Source organism: Haplochromis burtoni, unplaced genomic scaffold, assembly GCF_018398535.1.
Source record: "Haplochromis burtoni strain Fernald_Lab_line unplaced genomic scaffold, NCSU_Asbu1 Contig_1, whole genome shotgun sequence".
Lineage (NCBI taxonomy): Eukaryota > Metazoa > Chordata > Actinopteri > Cichliformes > Cichlidae > Haplochromis > Haplochromis burtoni.
Window position 1 is genome coordinate 2374986 of NW_024582362.1, and position 15817 is coordinate 2390802.

General features: G+C 45.7%; 1 protein-coding gene across 4 annotated transcripts in view; it reads right to left on the minus strand.

Moving 5' to 3' along the window:
* Positions 1 to 13937, minus strand: part of boc (BOC cell adhesion associated, oncogene regulated) — a 23904-nt gene extending 9967 nt beyond the window's left edge. Inside the window, exons 1-3 of one of the 4 annotated variants that reach the window (XM_042221839.1) lie at positions 13668 to 13937; positions 1272 to 1400; positions 342 to 623 (exon numbers count right to left, since the gene is read on the minus strand). In XM_042221839.1, coding sequence (XP_042077773.1) covers positions 342 to 623; positions 1272 to 1383 — 394 coding nt within the window. In that variant the 5' untranslated portion in view covers positions 1384 to 1400; positions 13668 to 13937. Of the gene's footprint in view, positions 1 to 341; positions 624 to 1271; positions 1401 to 8203; positions 10635 to 13667 lie in introns of those variants that run through there. The other 3 variants (XM_042221856.1, XM_042221820.1, XM_042221793.1) reach the window with 3 other exon arrangements.
* Positions 13938 to 15817: the final 1880 nt, after the last annotated feature.

Genomic DNA, 15817 nt, shown 5'->3' on the forward strand with positions numbered 1-15817 from the left:
CTGTTTTTTGTCTGAGTACACAGAAGAAAAACTGCCTGACTGTGCAGAGTTAATCCACTTATTACTGATGTGCAACAGATTCTCACTGGAAGGACCAAAACTGCAGTAGGTTTATATTTTTTTTCTCCCCAAAACCACAAGTAGTGGAAAAGTACGAGGTTTACAGTGATGTACTGGTAAAGGTTTAAAGCAAACAAATGCCGCCCCTTCACTGCTTTTGTTCTACTTAGAGAGAGAGAAAGAAAAAAAGTCCAACGCGTTCTTTGGATATTCTGACAAACCAAAAAGGGGCCCCTTTGTTTGTGTTTATTTGTCACAGCTTCGTGTGGGTGGCTACTCACTGGCAGCAGTGACGTCAGCAGGCACACTGGCTAGGGCTCCGGCGCTGGTGCTGGCCACACACTGGTATCTGCCAAGAGTCTGATTGGAGAGAACTGGGATGAACAGGCTGCTGGGCCTCAGCACTACACCCAAATCTCCGTCTACCAGCTCATGGCCGTTGAGGCGCCAGCTGATGTTGGCGGAGGCGGGACGGGCACTGCAATGCAGGGTGACGCTGCCTCCCAGCTTCTGCACCACGGATGTGGGCTCTTCGTTGAACGCCGGCACCTCGTCTGAGGAAACTATTAACAACAAGGATTCAGATGCAAATTAGAAACTCTTCATGTGAGCATGCGTATAAAAGATATTTACACGTCGGGGAACTGATATGTATGTTTGCCATCATTTCTTTTCTTGATTAGTTGGAAATCCAAAGCAAAGTTTGACGTGATTAAACCACAAAATTTCCTACAACAGACCAAGAAAAGCAGCAAATTCCCAGACAAATGTTTGGCTTCTTTGGTTGCAAATTTTGCTTGAATCAGTGAATGAGCTAATCGCCGTGGCTCCACATACAATACTTGCATTATTTTTAGTGGCAAGAACAGCTCATGCACACTATTCCCGCCTTCCAATTTCTTTCAAATAAACTGCTGTACCTGCTGCCAGACACATAACATCTCACTCGCTGTGCCTCAGCCAGAATATTTTGTCCCTGGCAAGGACTTACTGTGCATCAGGTGTGTAAAGGCACTCAGTAACTGAGGGTAGAGTGAGGTAGAAAACTGCCACAGCAAATTGTGACTGAGGGCATGAAGAAGGTTGGATGGAAAAAGGAAACATTTTCATCATTACGTTGCTTACTGTTAATACACAGAGAGAGGAAATAGGCACTGGGATTACAGTGAGAGTGGGGTCCAGTACTTCATAAGCTAATGTTGTTTACTCACCGGTGAGTGAAGCGCCGCTCTGCAGGCAGCACAGCAGTACTGCGCCAAGAGCGCACAACACTGGAGCCCTTCTCTTTTTCATCCACGGAGTCCAGTCTTGCTTTCCAGACATCTTCCATACACTACCCCCTGAAACACACAACAACAGGAGGTGGTTAGAAAGGTCACGTACAGACTCTGAGCAAAACAGGCTTTAGTCAGTTTGTTTCAGTCAAACCTGACTGAAGCAAACAGGCAGAACTGCACCGAGACACGCATCCTCCATCTAAACAGCGCGCAGCTCCCTCTGATTGAATTTTACTTGTATACACACGTGCACGAACAGGCGGCCGCTAACGAAACACAAGCCAGGCGAGGCGGCGCGCTCAGCAGAAAAACTCCAGACACAAATAAAGTCTTTCTTTTCTGTCAGCCCCCATCTCACCGTTGACCCCATCCCCTCCCGCTGCACCCGCACCCATCCAGCCCACGCTCATCAAAGGGGCGCCCTCATTCTGCGTGCCGTAACCCGACCCCTCCACCTTCCTGCTCAGGTGTAACCGATACAGGTAGAGCGGTATGAAGAGAGGGAAGAAGATAGAGGAGAAGACTAAAACACACAGGCTGCTTTCAAGAGTTTGGACAAAGAGCAACTAATGAGAGGTAGTAGAAGGGAGGGAGGCACAGGGTGGAAATGTATATATATATCCTAGAAGTAAGGAGTGAGGATAAGATGGATACTTAAAATACAAATAGAGAAGTCGCTGGTAATGGTTAGTCTATTAACGGTTAATATAGAAAGAGGGGAGCTTTTTTCTCTCTCCCCTTGCTGCCAAGTTTCCCAAATTCTTTCCTGTCAGGTTAAACTAACAACTTCCCGTCAGGATGAGGAGGGTGGTCCTGCAAAACTAAATCTCCCCTTTCTCCCCACTCACTCCCTCTCTCCCTCACATGCACGCATGTCCTCGAACATACAACGGTCCCGTGAGGGACCTGCAGAAGTGGAAGCGGCACGCAACTTTGAACATGCATTTTTGTTCTGAGCTTAATAAGGCAAAGGGGATGATTAATGAAGCCTGCCTGCACACCAACGCGCTCACACACAGAGACGGGTCCCAAGGCAGGACAGTAAGAGAATGGAAACTCTTACAGTGCACCTTCATCATCTAATGGTAGCAGTGAAGGAAAAAAAAAAAAAAAAAAAAAAAAATTATAATATATATATATATATATATAATATATATATATATATATATAATATATATATTATATATATATATAATTATATATATACTATATATATATATATATATATATATATAATTATATTATATATATAAGTTTGGCTGCCTGGCACATGAAAACGAGCAGAGCGGTAGGGTGATGGAAAAGCAGCTGCAACAGCTCCACAAGGCCACACATCACTCTCTGCTCCGTTTTAATTGCACATTATGAATGTGTAAACAATTTCAGATGACTAATTCTCGTGCCATCAACAGCAACAAAGCAGCGCTCTGCGTGGAAAAGACAGCGTGGCGCAGTAATGATTAGTCAGCCCCGTAATGAATCGAGTTTATTTACACCAAGAAACAGAACTTTTTTTCTCTTTTTTTAAAGCTGCTAAACGCTCCAGTGTTCCAGTTGTTTTTGTATGCTTCCTGCTGGGTGTTGGATTTTAAGATAACTCTACATAATGCTATTAGCACTGATGCAAAATTTGTATTAAAACCCTGTTAGACAAGAACTCCAATCACTGATTTCTCTAGATTCACACATGTGTAGACCTTCTGTTTATCTCTCATTGTGACAAGCCCTCAAGAATGAGGATAACCCTTAGTATCAGCCCTACATACATGTACAGTTTCATTTAATCACTCGTCCACACAAAGTGGCTCATCAGTAGCGGGCTCACTCTGTAAACAAACAGCACGCTACTGTGGGGACCAGGAGGGAGCAGAGCTGAAGGCCTGTGGCTTCTGTGGCTGGTCACTATATGGACACAACTCAGTACAGCTGCCCATAAAAAACACCTACATCTCTGTGGAGCACCTGTCCCGACTGTAAGAGTCACTAACCATAAACCAACTACACGCACAGCGGGACACGCTACCTCAGCGCGTAGCCCTCCCACATGTCCGATTTCTCATTCTTTTCAAAATAAAAGCACTAGCAATCAGACGAATGACAGAGCTTTGTTGCAAAGGCACCTCGTACAATATCACTCCCTTAAAAAAAGAGCCCTGCTTCTCTGAGTGTGTCTGTTGGTCTGATTCATTAGCGAGCTGGGTCCCGTGTTTGCTTAGCGGATACCCTGCGTCAAGATGAAGAGTTGCCCTGACATCCATGTCCAACTTTTTCCATCACTCCTTCCCAGAGAAGCCAGAGAGGGAAAGAGGAGCCTCCCACGCATCAGCGACACTGATAAAAAACAGAGCACACACACACAGACAGCTCCCCTAAATTAAAAGCAGTGTGCGTGTGCACTTGTGTGTCTGTTTGTGCGCACATATGCCTGTGACTGTTTTGTTACAGCCCTACCATGAGGAACGACGCCGCATGGCAAACACATTGTGCGAACAGCTTTGCGGTATATGAGACATACTTTAGTGACAGTGCAAGAGAGGGAACTCTGTGAACTGTTCAAATCTGCCAGTCCCACTGAACAAGTATGACTAGAGTGGAACCATTTCTGTAGTCACAGTAAGGACCTGAAACTCGACTCGCTACAGTTTTGATGTAGACCAGTAAAAGAGACAGCAAACGATGACAGCGCTGTGATTTTTAGATTTTGGGTAGCTGTTTTAATATTTATCTTTTGGGTAATATAGCTATTTTTTAGTTCAATTAAGGATTTTGTTCATTTAAGTATTGAAATAAAAAAAAAAAGTCTAAACTTGCTGACATTACTGAAAGATTTTCAACCTACCCCTGCAACAGGTGGGCCTCCATGCAACATATGCATTAAATAAAATGTGAAAAATCAACTTTTTATAAGCATAATTGTGCATATACACTGCTACAGATCCATATTAAACAGAGTTTCTGCAGGATTTCTTCTATCAGATCCATTCTTGTGGTTTCAGCAGGTTTAGATTTTCCTACCCTCCCTCAGTGCCTTCATGTTCCCTTTGAAATTTAGGGAGAAAAAAAAAGACTTTGATGCTTATTACATCTATAAAGGTGTCAATAGAGAAAATGTTTTAATGGCACATATCCATGTATTGCACAAAAAATCCTTTCCAGACAGTTCTGTTCAAACCCTTTAAACTCATCTTGGTTTATCGTGATTAAAAAGTTCATTTTCATGGGAGGAGTTTTTAAGGGATTATCTTCGACTGCTGTGGTATTTTAATGGTCATCTCAGGGAGATCTTAAAGGTGTCTTGACTTGCAATTTGCTGTGAACACTTAATAACTTGCCTTCAGGACTAAGGAGTGATCACCTTAATAGTACGATTAAACATTTCTCTCCTGGTGGGAGTGTCCTCGGGGGCAGAAACATGAAAAACTTATGAATCTAATTGTATGATGGCCAACCTTTTACAAAGTGCTTTCATCATATCACAAATGAGGGAATATGTTTTGGAAGAATTACATTCCATCCCTCCAGTAGAGTTACCATGCGGTGGACCAACATCATTGGTTACTGGACACAGATAGCTGTGGACAGCCAAACTAGCAATATACCATTTTTGTGTCCTCATGGTGTCCGCCTTGAATAGGCATCCATTCTTTGTGTCCTTGTTGTGCAGCATCTGCAAGGTCACGAAAAATTGGCAAGCACACGGATGTCTGCTCAGAGCCACGTGTTCGCCCTCGGATACCTAAATAAGTGTCACTTGAATTAAAACGGACGTTGGCCCATTTTGCATACTCTGAAACCAGAAGAAGAAGGTACTCTGTGCGGGTTCTTACTCCAACACCTGTTTGGAGAGGGCGAGGAGAAAGCACAAACAGCAGGCAGTGAGAGGTTGTGGCGGTGGTGTGCAGGCATGCATCACGAGCTGTAGGTATGCCGGTGTCTCATATGCCGTTGTGGGGCAGAGACACTTGACAGAAGTTCATTGTGAGCGTGCTAAGTAAAGACACCGGGGCCCCCGTTCTCCTGGGCCACTGCCGGTCCCATTGTGCCCCTGCCTCTGTGGATAAATTCATTTTGACAACCCTGCTAATTGGATAAAACCCGACTGGAGCCTCCTCCCCGAGCTCTCACATTCCATCTGCTTTCTAGCACGGAGAAGACGAACAGGAGAGAGAGGAGGCAGTGAAGGGGTATCAGGGCAGTAACTTCTCGTGAGGAGCTGAGCTGTTGAATATTTATCACCTCCCCAAAGTCCCCTCTTGCGCTCCCTCCTCCTCCCCCAGTTTTTACGTCTTTTTACAACCCGTGCGCTCCCCTCCCCTCCACCCCACCCTATCCTCCCTTAAGGTTCTCCAAACACCACAAAGCCCCCCCTTTAGATAAACACATGCGGTGTCAAGTGTTAGGAGTGCCGGGGGTTCAACTGCCCCGCTCGGGCCCGCAGCCCACAATGCCACGCCGCATAGCTGTCATGCGGGAGGCCGGTTGCCCCTGGCGACGCTAACAGGCAGAACGCACCTTAATAGAGTGGAGAGTCATTGTAAAGCAGTGAGCCGGTGCACAGACAAAGACCCCGCAGACCCCTGGAGAAAGGGGAGACGCTACTCTGAAGGGTCCGGGGAAGAGCTGATGGGCCCTGCTCAATGACCAAAGAGAAGAGGGAGGGTGGGGTGGGGGGGGGGTGCTCAATGACCAAGAGGTTTCTGTAGTGGTGTGTGGAGAGTTTGTGGAGGCAGAGAGGAGGAGAGAGAGTTCGGTGCCTTTAAAGACTGATGTGAGCTGGGTGAAGGGGGTTTTATGGATGCAGGGGTAGGTGGGTGGGTGGAGAGGTTGACTGAGAAAGCTGAACAGCGACTCAAATTAATAGAGAGGATGTCAACTGGCAGGCGAGCAGGAGGAGAGAGCAGAGCCTCATCAATGAGCGGCTGTGTTTGAGGGAGCGTGTGTGAGAGCGTCGCTGAATGTCTCAACATATTTTCTCCTCATTCTGTCAATCTGTTGGCTGGCCTCTTAGCCTGGCCGGGGTTTTGGTGCTGAGTAAAGGAGGAGGACGCGCATGGTCCAACACGACCACATCCGGTTTACCATTAGACCATCACACAGGGCAACTACATAAAAGATGAGAAGGGGATTTTTATTCCAACAAATTCTCAAGAAAACACTGAGACAGGCGTCACATGTTAGCTGCTGGTCAATGACTTCCTTGTTCTGTTAAACCTAGAGTCCAACACCTAAAGATTTTCACCCAAAAGCTACGTGGATTATTGACTAACCCGATTAACCAACTTTAGAAAGTCATTTATAGTTTCCTAAACCCCCAAAAAGACAGAATCAAAAGTCTTGTTTTGTCGAACTCGCAGTTTGAAAGCAAAAATATTTTTACTTCATTTTCTGCAATAATAAAAGGGAGAGAGGGAGCACATGCTGACACTGGAGATGCCAGCGTTAAACCAGCTAGTTTTGCAGATTATTCACTTAGCTGTTTCCGCACTAACTCTGCACATGGATTTTTTTTTGGTCACCCAAAACGTCAAAACTCAAATATGTACATATAATCTGAATAGAACTGGGCAGAAATACATGCGGTTTTGTGTTAGTTACTTTAGTATTAATGCGTGTACCTCTGGATGTTGCCCATCTCTACTATAATGCAGATAATGCAAAAACTGAAGTGGACAACCTCCGTTGTTTTCCCTTCTGCCAACTCAACACCAAAACTTGGCAGAGTCTAAGTCTAAAAATCGATTCCCACCTCTCTTTCCACTCCCCCGCAGACAAGAGGACATTATGGAGTCCCCTTTGGCATAAAAATGCTGCCCAACAGGTGGAGAGGGGGCCAGCTCAAATCCTCCACTCAAAACATCACTCGTTCTCATGCCATAAAATTACACATCAAAAGCATCCCTAATGAGGTTGAGAACCTACCCCCTCCTCCTTCATAATACGCTCTCTCAAACACACACGCACGCTTCACAAAGTATTAACGAGCTATACGCCCGTCCAAGCCCTCCTTCACCCCCTCCCCAAACCGACACTAACGAGCTACAGTGCGTCTCGGGGATTAACGAGAGGGATCTGGACAGGCCTGCCATGTAGAGGAGGGGGCGTTCTAATCAATTAGGCACTGAAGCATTTGCATAATTTAGATAACGAAGCCGAATTAACCACGGAGAGCTAATTATGGTGCCATGGTGAGCACATCCACCCACATTCTTCTGCCTGGTGTGGGATGCCAGCGTGCCCACCAAGGCCATGGGAACAGGGTTGGATCATAGAGGCTTCCTGGGGAGTTAGTTAGACCTGGAAGGATGGGAGCGAGGAAGAAAGGAGTAGAAAAGATAGAATACCAGGGTTAGGAAGACAAAAGAATAGAGAAAGATGTACAGAAGAACAGGAAGAAGGACACTGAGACCATTCCATATTCTTACTCCATATTAATAAGGAATAGTATCCATTATTGTTATGGAATAAGGATATGGAGAATGATTAAGATAGAAAGCTAGAAGAACAGAAAGATGGATAGAAACAGATGATAGAATTAAGGATACAAAAGCAAATAGAAGCATAGCAAAAATGTTAGAAAGATAGACGGCAGGATACAAGGACAGAAGGATGGATATAAAAAAGGATGATAGAAAATTTTTTTTTTAAAAAGAATAGAAGGATGCCAAGAAGGACAGGAGGACCGATAGAAAAAAGGATAATACCCAGGATTTCACAGTACTCATCGCACAAACACACACGCGCGTGCATGCAGTTACATATTTCATTTACCCACAACCATTCTCTCCTTGCACAAGAAGCGCACACACTCAGTGACACATAAGCAAGCAATCACACAAACTCCTATTACATGGTAAAAGTATACTCACAGAGGCACATAAATATGCAGACCTCAGGAAGTTTTTCCAACACCAAATGTCAACACGCTAAAAAACAGGCTACCACTTATCCCAAGCCCGAGAAATAAAACGCACGCACGCCACGGCATTCACGCATGCCAATATAGACTTTCATAGCTGTACGTATATGCAGCCTGCTCTTTGTGTGTTCCTGCGGCGCTGGGAGAGAGGGGAGGGAGAGGGGAGGGATACGGGGTGGGTTAAAGGGGGCCCCCCAACTCTTTTGGCAGCTCATGCATCAGAGTGAATGGAACCAATTATAAATCAAGAGCAATTTCTCCCCATTATTCAGCAGGAACCGGGAGGGGGGGGGACTGGCCCTACAACTCTCAGTGGGAGATGAAGGAAGGAAGAGAAAAGCAGAGCGGGTGAAATATTATATGAAAAACAGATACGAGGAGGCATTAGGAAATTGAGATAAGGTGGGGGGGTGACAGAAAGAGAGATGAGGGAATGGAGAAAGACTGTAAAGTTAGAAGGAGCAGGCCAAATGAGAAGGTTATAGGAAAAAACAGACATGAGGATGAATTGGGAAATGGATAAGAGGCAGGAACGTGAAGAGAAGGCGATGGGTTCGGCTGCGTCAACTGAGTTTGAGATGGTGCAATAGCGCCTGACAGCCTAGCTCATGGTTATCGAGTGAAAGCTGCTGCATCTCAAAGACATTCTTGGGAAGGGAAACAGCTGGAGGAGGCTCTTTTCAAAGAGAGCTCTCAGTTTCAGGAGCAGGATTTGTGAGACGCAGTAAAGCAGAGCTACCATTTGTCCTGTCACTCAAGGCCACGGATGTGCATTATCCTGCATAAAATAAAAACCTCATACAGATACAATTTGGACAGCAGACAGAGCCGCGCTGTCGATGGAAAATTCCAGCACTGATAACCTCAGGGGCCCAATACCTCACTAATCTGGTGCCCAGTGATTTATTCTGTTGAATCATGTCTTCTCCTGCCAGTCTGACATTCTTCGATGATGAGTTCTTGCTCTCTGGGGCAACACTTTAAATCTGATTATTGGTTGTAGCTCTGGGATACAACCCAGATTCCAGCTTTTTTTGTTGTTGTTGCCGCTTTTATTGATCTATAACACAAGCTGGAGAAAAGAATACAACGCACTTATTATTCCAGCGTGCGTGCAGGCTCAGCGCGCCATACTCAGCGAGCCCGCACGCAAAAGGTGAGAAACTTAAGGAAACCAACGAAAGGGAGGAAACTTTTCCAACTGAGTGCATGAAAGAGAGCAGAAAGAGCAGGAACGTGACTGCGAGGCTTAAACCGAGCGGTTCCAGTCAGAATGCAATCTTAAGCATGTGTGTGAATGATCTATTAGAGCGTCTGGGTTGCTTTTGGCTCGTAATAACACCCCCCTAATCTTTGTCCAAATATCTGCTTTGCACACACAGGACTATTTGTCTGCACACACACACAGCTTTCTTACCAGAGTCTGGAGTTGATCAATGATCTAACAACACTCATACCGCACTCTCAATGTGCATTTGTGTGTGTGTGTTTGTGTAAGAGAGCGAGAATGAGAGTACGCCCTAGGTAACTTCATTATCCAATCAAGAACTTTTACTTTAAGCAGATCAACTCAACTAGTTTAAAGGCTTTGGATAATCTCTATAAAGCTGTTAAGACACTGGCTGTTTTTAATATACATATATGTGTATAAACTGAACACAGACGTGCAGATATGGTTTTGCAAACGTAGCCTAAAAGCGGGCTTCTGTAATGGAAAAGGCTGAACAACCATCTCTTGTTCAACAGACTTTTTCCCTTTCTTTCATTGCATCTAATTTATCTTCATTCCTTCTTCAATAATCTGCTTGATCACAGCCAAATTAGCATCTCCAACACTGTCAAAACTTTCTAGTTCCCCCCTTTTCTTTTTTTTTTTTTCGCCCACCTCCCTCCTCACATTCCTCTCTCCCTCTCACTCTGTGGTCCTGGCTGACAGGATCAAGAGAACAGAGGTATGCAGCCCCAGGGGAGGTGCCTAGACCCCGGCCACCTGCCAGTCCAGGTGTCCCTCTTTGGTTATCTGATGTCTGACTGGACACAGAAACCCTCCTGGGGGAACGAGGCTCAAGTCCAAGCTTCCAATCTGTCAGTGCGGGAGGACTAATGCACCGTATGTCAACAGGCCAATAATGTCTGGCAGTGGAAAATGAGGCAGCCTTATTTGGCGATGAGTGTGTTCCTCGCTCGTTTATGAAAAGTACATTAACCCAGAAAAACTTCTGCTGAAATTATCAAGTAAACTAGTCACACTTCTCTCTCTCTCAAGTCTTTAGTAACCCTTTTTCTAATGCACTAATCTCAAAACCACCACGCAGGTGACAAGTAATACATTCCAGTGCAAGGAGATGATCTTGATGGGAGGGTAGCTAACCACACACACACACACACACACACACACACCAACACACACACACACACACACACACACACACACACGCGCACCACCCACACACACACACACACACAGACACACACAGACACACAGACACACACACACACACACACACACACACACACACACACACACGCCTACAGATTCTCTCTGCAGGCTGTTATGACTGCATGAGCGTACCTGCTGTCAGAGATGAAAGCGTGCCCCCAGGATGGAGCTTTTTCTTCTTCACCTTTGTCAATTAACACGGATGTTACACCCACTACAACAACAATGGGTGCTTTTCAGAACCACAGTGAGAAACTTTTGGCTCCCAAAACCCGAGCGCACAGCGGTCCTTATGGATCTGCTGGCTATTCGCAATCTTGAAATGCATCTTTAAAATCCATTTACGTCTGCAGACTTTGATTTAAACCCAGATGTGAAAACACTCCCGGCTGCATGAGGGGTTAGTTAAAGCCTGTCCTCTTTGCCTTCATATCTTACATCATACCTCAACATGGCAAAGTCAATTTGGAAGCAAAGCTAAGATACGAGTGAGAAACTCTATTTCTGTTGGCGGCAGACCCAAATCCACACAGTAACTTTTCCTCACAGGCTATAACACATACGAAAGCTCAGCTCCTATAGGATGGATGAAAACTATCCAGCAACAGGCAAAATAGGGGAAAACTGTCTGTCTGGCAGGTAACCAAGATCAATGAAATTTAATTTCACTGAAGAAAAAGAAGGTTCTGCCGGTAACAGCCACATGAAACTGTAACCGAAAGACAATAAAGCAAGCTTCCTTCATTCGCAGTCCTAAAAATGTAAAAAAAAAAAAAAAGAAAAGAAGAAAAGCAACTTAATAGGAACATTGTATGGTTTTTTTTTAACATTAATTACAGTGTAATACACATATTATAGAGGCTTGAAACATGCCTGTGGTGCAGCATAATACATTGAGTCTGCTTTACTGTATGAAAGCATGTTAGTCTTCATTTACGAACTATCTACAAACGAGAAATGGCACCGCCTTGAGAAACATAACCAAAAACTTTTGAAAATGTAGTTTGGTATCAGAAGACTTATTTCTAAGAACTTATTTCGTATTTCTGTGAGAAATATCTGAAATGTTTGCTCAAAAATGTGTTTTCCCATCTTTAACACGTGGTTCGTGTTCACAAGTCAATAATGGTGTGATGGTATTTAAACTTTTATGGGGAAATAAACTGTTTGAAAATGATAGTTTCTGCCCACAGTAGCAGCAGCTCCAATATTTTTGCTTAGTATTGCACAAGATTGATTAGCAACTCCCATAATTGTCCCCCCCCCATTCCCCACATCAGCAATCAAAGGGGCCAAAGCCCTGTGAGAAACAGGCAGATAATCAGACAGGAATCATTTAGTTCAGCTTTGATCCACCCGCCTGCCAGAGATGATCAACAAAAACAACAAACCCTGCTACCAAACAAGAGGCTCCTTTTTTACTGAGACCAATTAATTCGCCCAGAAGCTGTGCGCCTAATTGGAGGAGGCCAGGCCATTCGTTTCGACTTTTAATCCAAGTGACATTGATTCAGCGGGAACAATCGGGCCCTCTTGTCTGATGCCATGTCTGTCACTGAATCGCGAAGCCGTCCTCCATGCAAGGCAGTGGAGGCTAAATGTAGACTAATCCAAATAACAAAACGACACCTGGGGTTGGAAACTCGAGCCCCTGCGGCTGTTTCTGCAGGGCTCCATCCGCCTCCTCTCCACCCCTTACCTCCTTTCCCTCCACCCTGGGAGCCTTCACGGTGATGCAGCCTTTGGCCAGCGCTCAAAACTCGGGTGGGGGGATCAAGACGAACATTTAGTCATTAAATCAGACCTGGATGAGGGGATGGCATCAGGGGAGACTGTCCTGACAGCGAGGCAGGATGCAGGGTTTCTCACCAACAGAGGTGCCAGTTTACTGGAGGCTTTAATGAGGTTAGTCTGACACCAGGACTTTGGTTTGGGGGTGAGAGGGAGTGAGTGGGACTCCACTCAGGTAGCAGTGTTTGGGTTTGTTGATGACAGCAGAAACATACAATCTGGTCGGGGCTTTTTTTGAGCACTTGGAGGAGGGTTGTGGGAAAAAAAATAGAAGATTGCGGTCTAATGCGTAAACGTAACCAAACTGTTATGTTAAGATCCAACAACTTTGATAGCACTACATAAACTTCAGGGGGAGGGAAGGGGCAGGGTTTTTAAAGATGGCTAAGCAGCACCGTAAAAAAAGAAATTAATTATTTATAAGAACGCTGAGAATTGGCTCTCGTTCTTTCTACTTCCTTACAAATCTACTCATCGGAGGTCACTGCTCACCCGCTTTTCTATACCTCACCACAACGATGCTGAGCATGAGGGTGATGTTGATGATATGGGGTAAATCTGGCAGAGCTCACCATGTCTGTCTCCTGTTACCCTATGGGAGCGACTATAGGCTGCGGCCTGCAAAACGTAGACACGTTTTCCCAAAGAAAAACGCAAGTATACCTAAACACACAGCAGTGAATCTCCGCGACGTGTTACGAGAGGTCCGTAGCTCTTCATAAACACGCATCGTGGTGAAATAGTCGCCAGAAAAGTGGGGGAAAACTTTGGGGAAAAATACGGACGCGAGACCAATCAGGGCGCAGGCTAAGTCCGAAACCAAAGTCAAGTTTTTCCTTTTTTATATAAAAAGCAACTTCAAATCCAAAATCTGACCTCGAGGTGCGTCCCAATAATGCACGTCTGTGTCACGGGAACTTTGTTGCAGAGTTTTTGTGGATCATAAGGCTGGAGAAAGCGGAGGAAAAAAGCAAAACAAATGCGGCTATCGAAGCAGAGACGCCAGCATGAACGAACTAGTGATCAAACACCAAGAGTCGCACATTTCTCTGAAACAGAGTCACGGATGAGCCGGTGAAGTGCCCACACGAGTCGGAAAACACGCAACATAGCCGATACGTTCATGTATAAAACTGTAACGACAGCGTAAAAAACACGGAGCGCACGAAGCGTTCAAACTTACCAAAACTTGCACTGCTCGGCGCTCGCACCTCGTTTTAACCAGGCGATCTTCTCTTCGAGTCTCTCCTGCGTTTAAGTCCCCCAAGGAAAAAAAAACACAACAGTTTTCGCTTCTCTTTTCCCTCTAAAGCCTTTGCTGCTTTAGTAATTTACTGCGATGCCACCGACATTTTCTTCGGCTCCCCCAAGTTCTCACATTGAAAGGCCGTTTTTGGATGACTGAGCTCTCAAACAATTCTCCCTTTTGCGACGCCTTTTCGGGTCCTCCCACTTCCCAAGCAGGAGGAGGGATCTGAACAATAGGGACTGGCTCCCAAACTCCCAGAGCTGGGTAGGTACTGCACCGCCGTTTGCCCCTACAGAGCGTATGCACAGCGTATGAGGACTTTGCAGAGATTGTACTTAAAAGTAAAATGTGTAGGGGTGTTTTTAAAATGCAGATGGAGATAACTGTGAATAGAAAATATTTTTAAAAAATGAAGTTTTCTTTAAACTTTGGTGTTCTTTAGGAGGAAAGTGCGCCCCCTCCCCCTCCTCCTGCTCTGTTCCCCCTGATTTGCTATGCCTCGGTCCCCACAGGGTTTGTATTGACCCCCGTCCATTGAGGCCTGTAGGCCCTCCAGTGCAGCTGTGTAAGTGCTGTGCTGTTGTTGTGTTGTTGTGGACGGGACAAGTGTAGTCAGGTCTGTGCAGCACTCACACACACACACACACACACTCACTCTCATACTACAGTGATCACAGCTCGAACCCCCCCTGTGCTCACTCTGGAATTCTCTTCTTCACTTCAGTCAGCACACTTTGAAACGAGGGGAACCATTCCTGTCCAGTTCATTAATAACTGGGTATTCCCAGATCACAGGGTTTGATAGAGGGGTCTGCTGGTGGGAAGCCTTGCCTCTCTGAATGCAGGAACTCCCACCATGATGTACCTGAGGGGTTGCCGCATCCCTGCAGGCCTTCACTGTCTGACAGCCTGTGGTATTTCATGACACCTGTTGTTCTTGTCCAGGTGAGAGTATGTATGTGTGCACACCCGGTTTGTCTCATTTGGAGATGCTGTGTGTTAAACTTTTATTGGATGCCCAAAAATAAATAAATAAATAATCACAAATCCCAGCAGGATGTTTCAGGTCCAGGATGTCTTCAAGGAGTCATTAATCGTGGGTGTTTTCCAGTGTTGTGCTGCAGTTTGCCAGCACTTTGCAGGTCCTGCCAATGTTTTGCTGTTGTTGCTACTGAGCAAGGCTCTGTTTGTATGCGGTTCCTTCACACTAGCGCCACCCTGCACTACAAGGCAGAGAAGAGAGAGAGAGTAGAAAAAGGGGGGGACTCCCATCGCCTCAAAAACCCCTCCATGTTCTCCCCCCCTCCATCTCTCCATGCTGGGCAGGATGAATTAGCCCAGGGACAAAAGGCTTTGTGGGCTGACCATGAAAGGCCTATTAACCATACTGCATCCCCCAGAGGCCCTGCCCGCAGGACACCGCCTCCCAGAATGCCACTCTCTCAGCAGGCCGCAATCCCAGCATGCACCGCTTCCCTTCAGCACTAACCCCTGTCACCCCTGAGCCTCGCTGTAGAGCCCCACATAGATTGTCATGTAGATGATAATAAATGCTGTTATGAAAGTAATGGAGGGTGAGAAGCAGAGAAGGGGGCTGTCAGCGGTGGGTGAGCATGCGGTGTGATTTGTGCAGTTTACCCACAAAGACTCTGGGCTGGATGGAGCAAGAGCACCGGGTGAGTTTTGGGTGTCGGCTGTCAGGTGTGAATCCATCCAGTGTCATTACTGAAAGGTGCATTGTTCATTAGCGAGGGGATTTTTCTTTTTCCTCAAGGGTCTCAGCTTTGCAGTGGCTCCTCTTCGCCCTATTGTTTACCCGGGATCCATGACAACGACCCGCTCTCTCCCTCCGTCTCTGTATCCTGCTGACCTTAGCAGCTGTGTCACTTCCTTGGTTTGACAAAACCGGAATGAATCGCACACACTTGTGCTTTGTGGTGCAAAGGTGTACTAAATCAATGCACTTAATCTCACATTAATGGGGGGAAAAAGCAGAAGAGGACTCACGTCTGCTCTCTTTTTTTCACTCTTAGTGGGTGGTTATCGATTAGCTGTCATCAACAGAACTTTGCTCACGTCAAAAA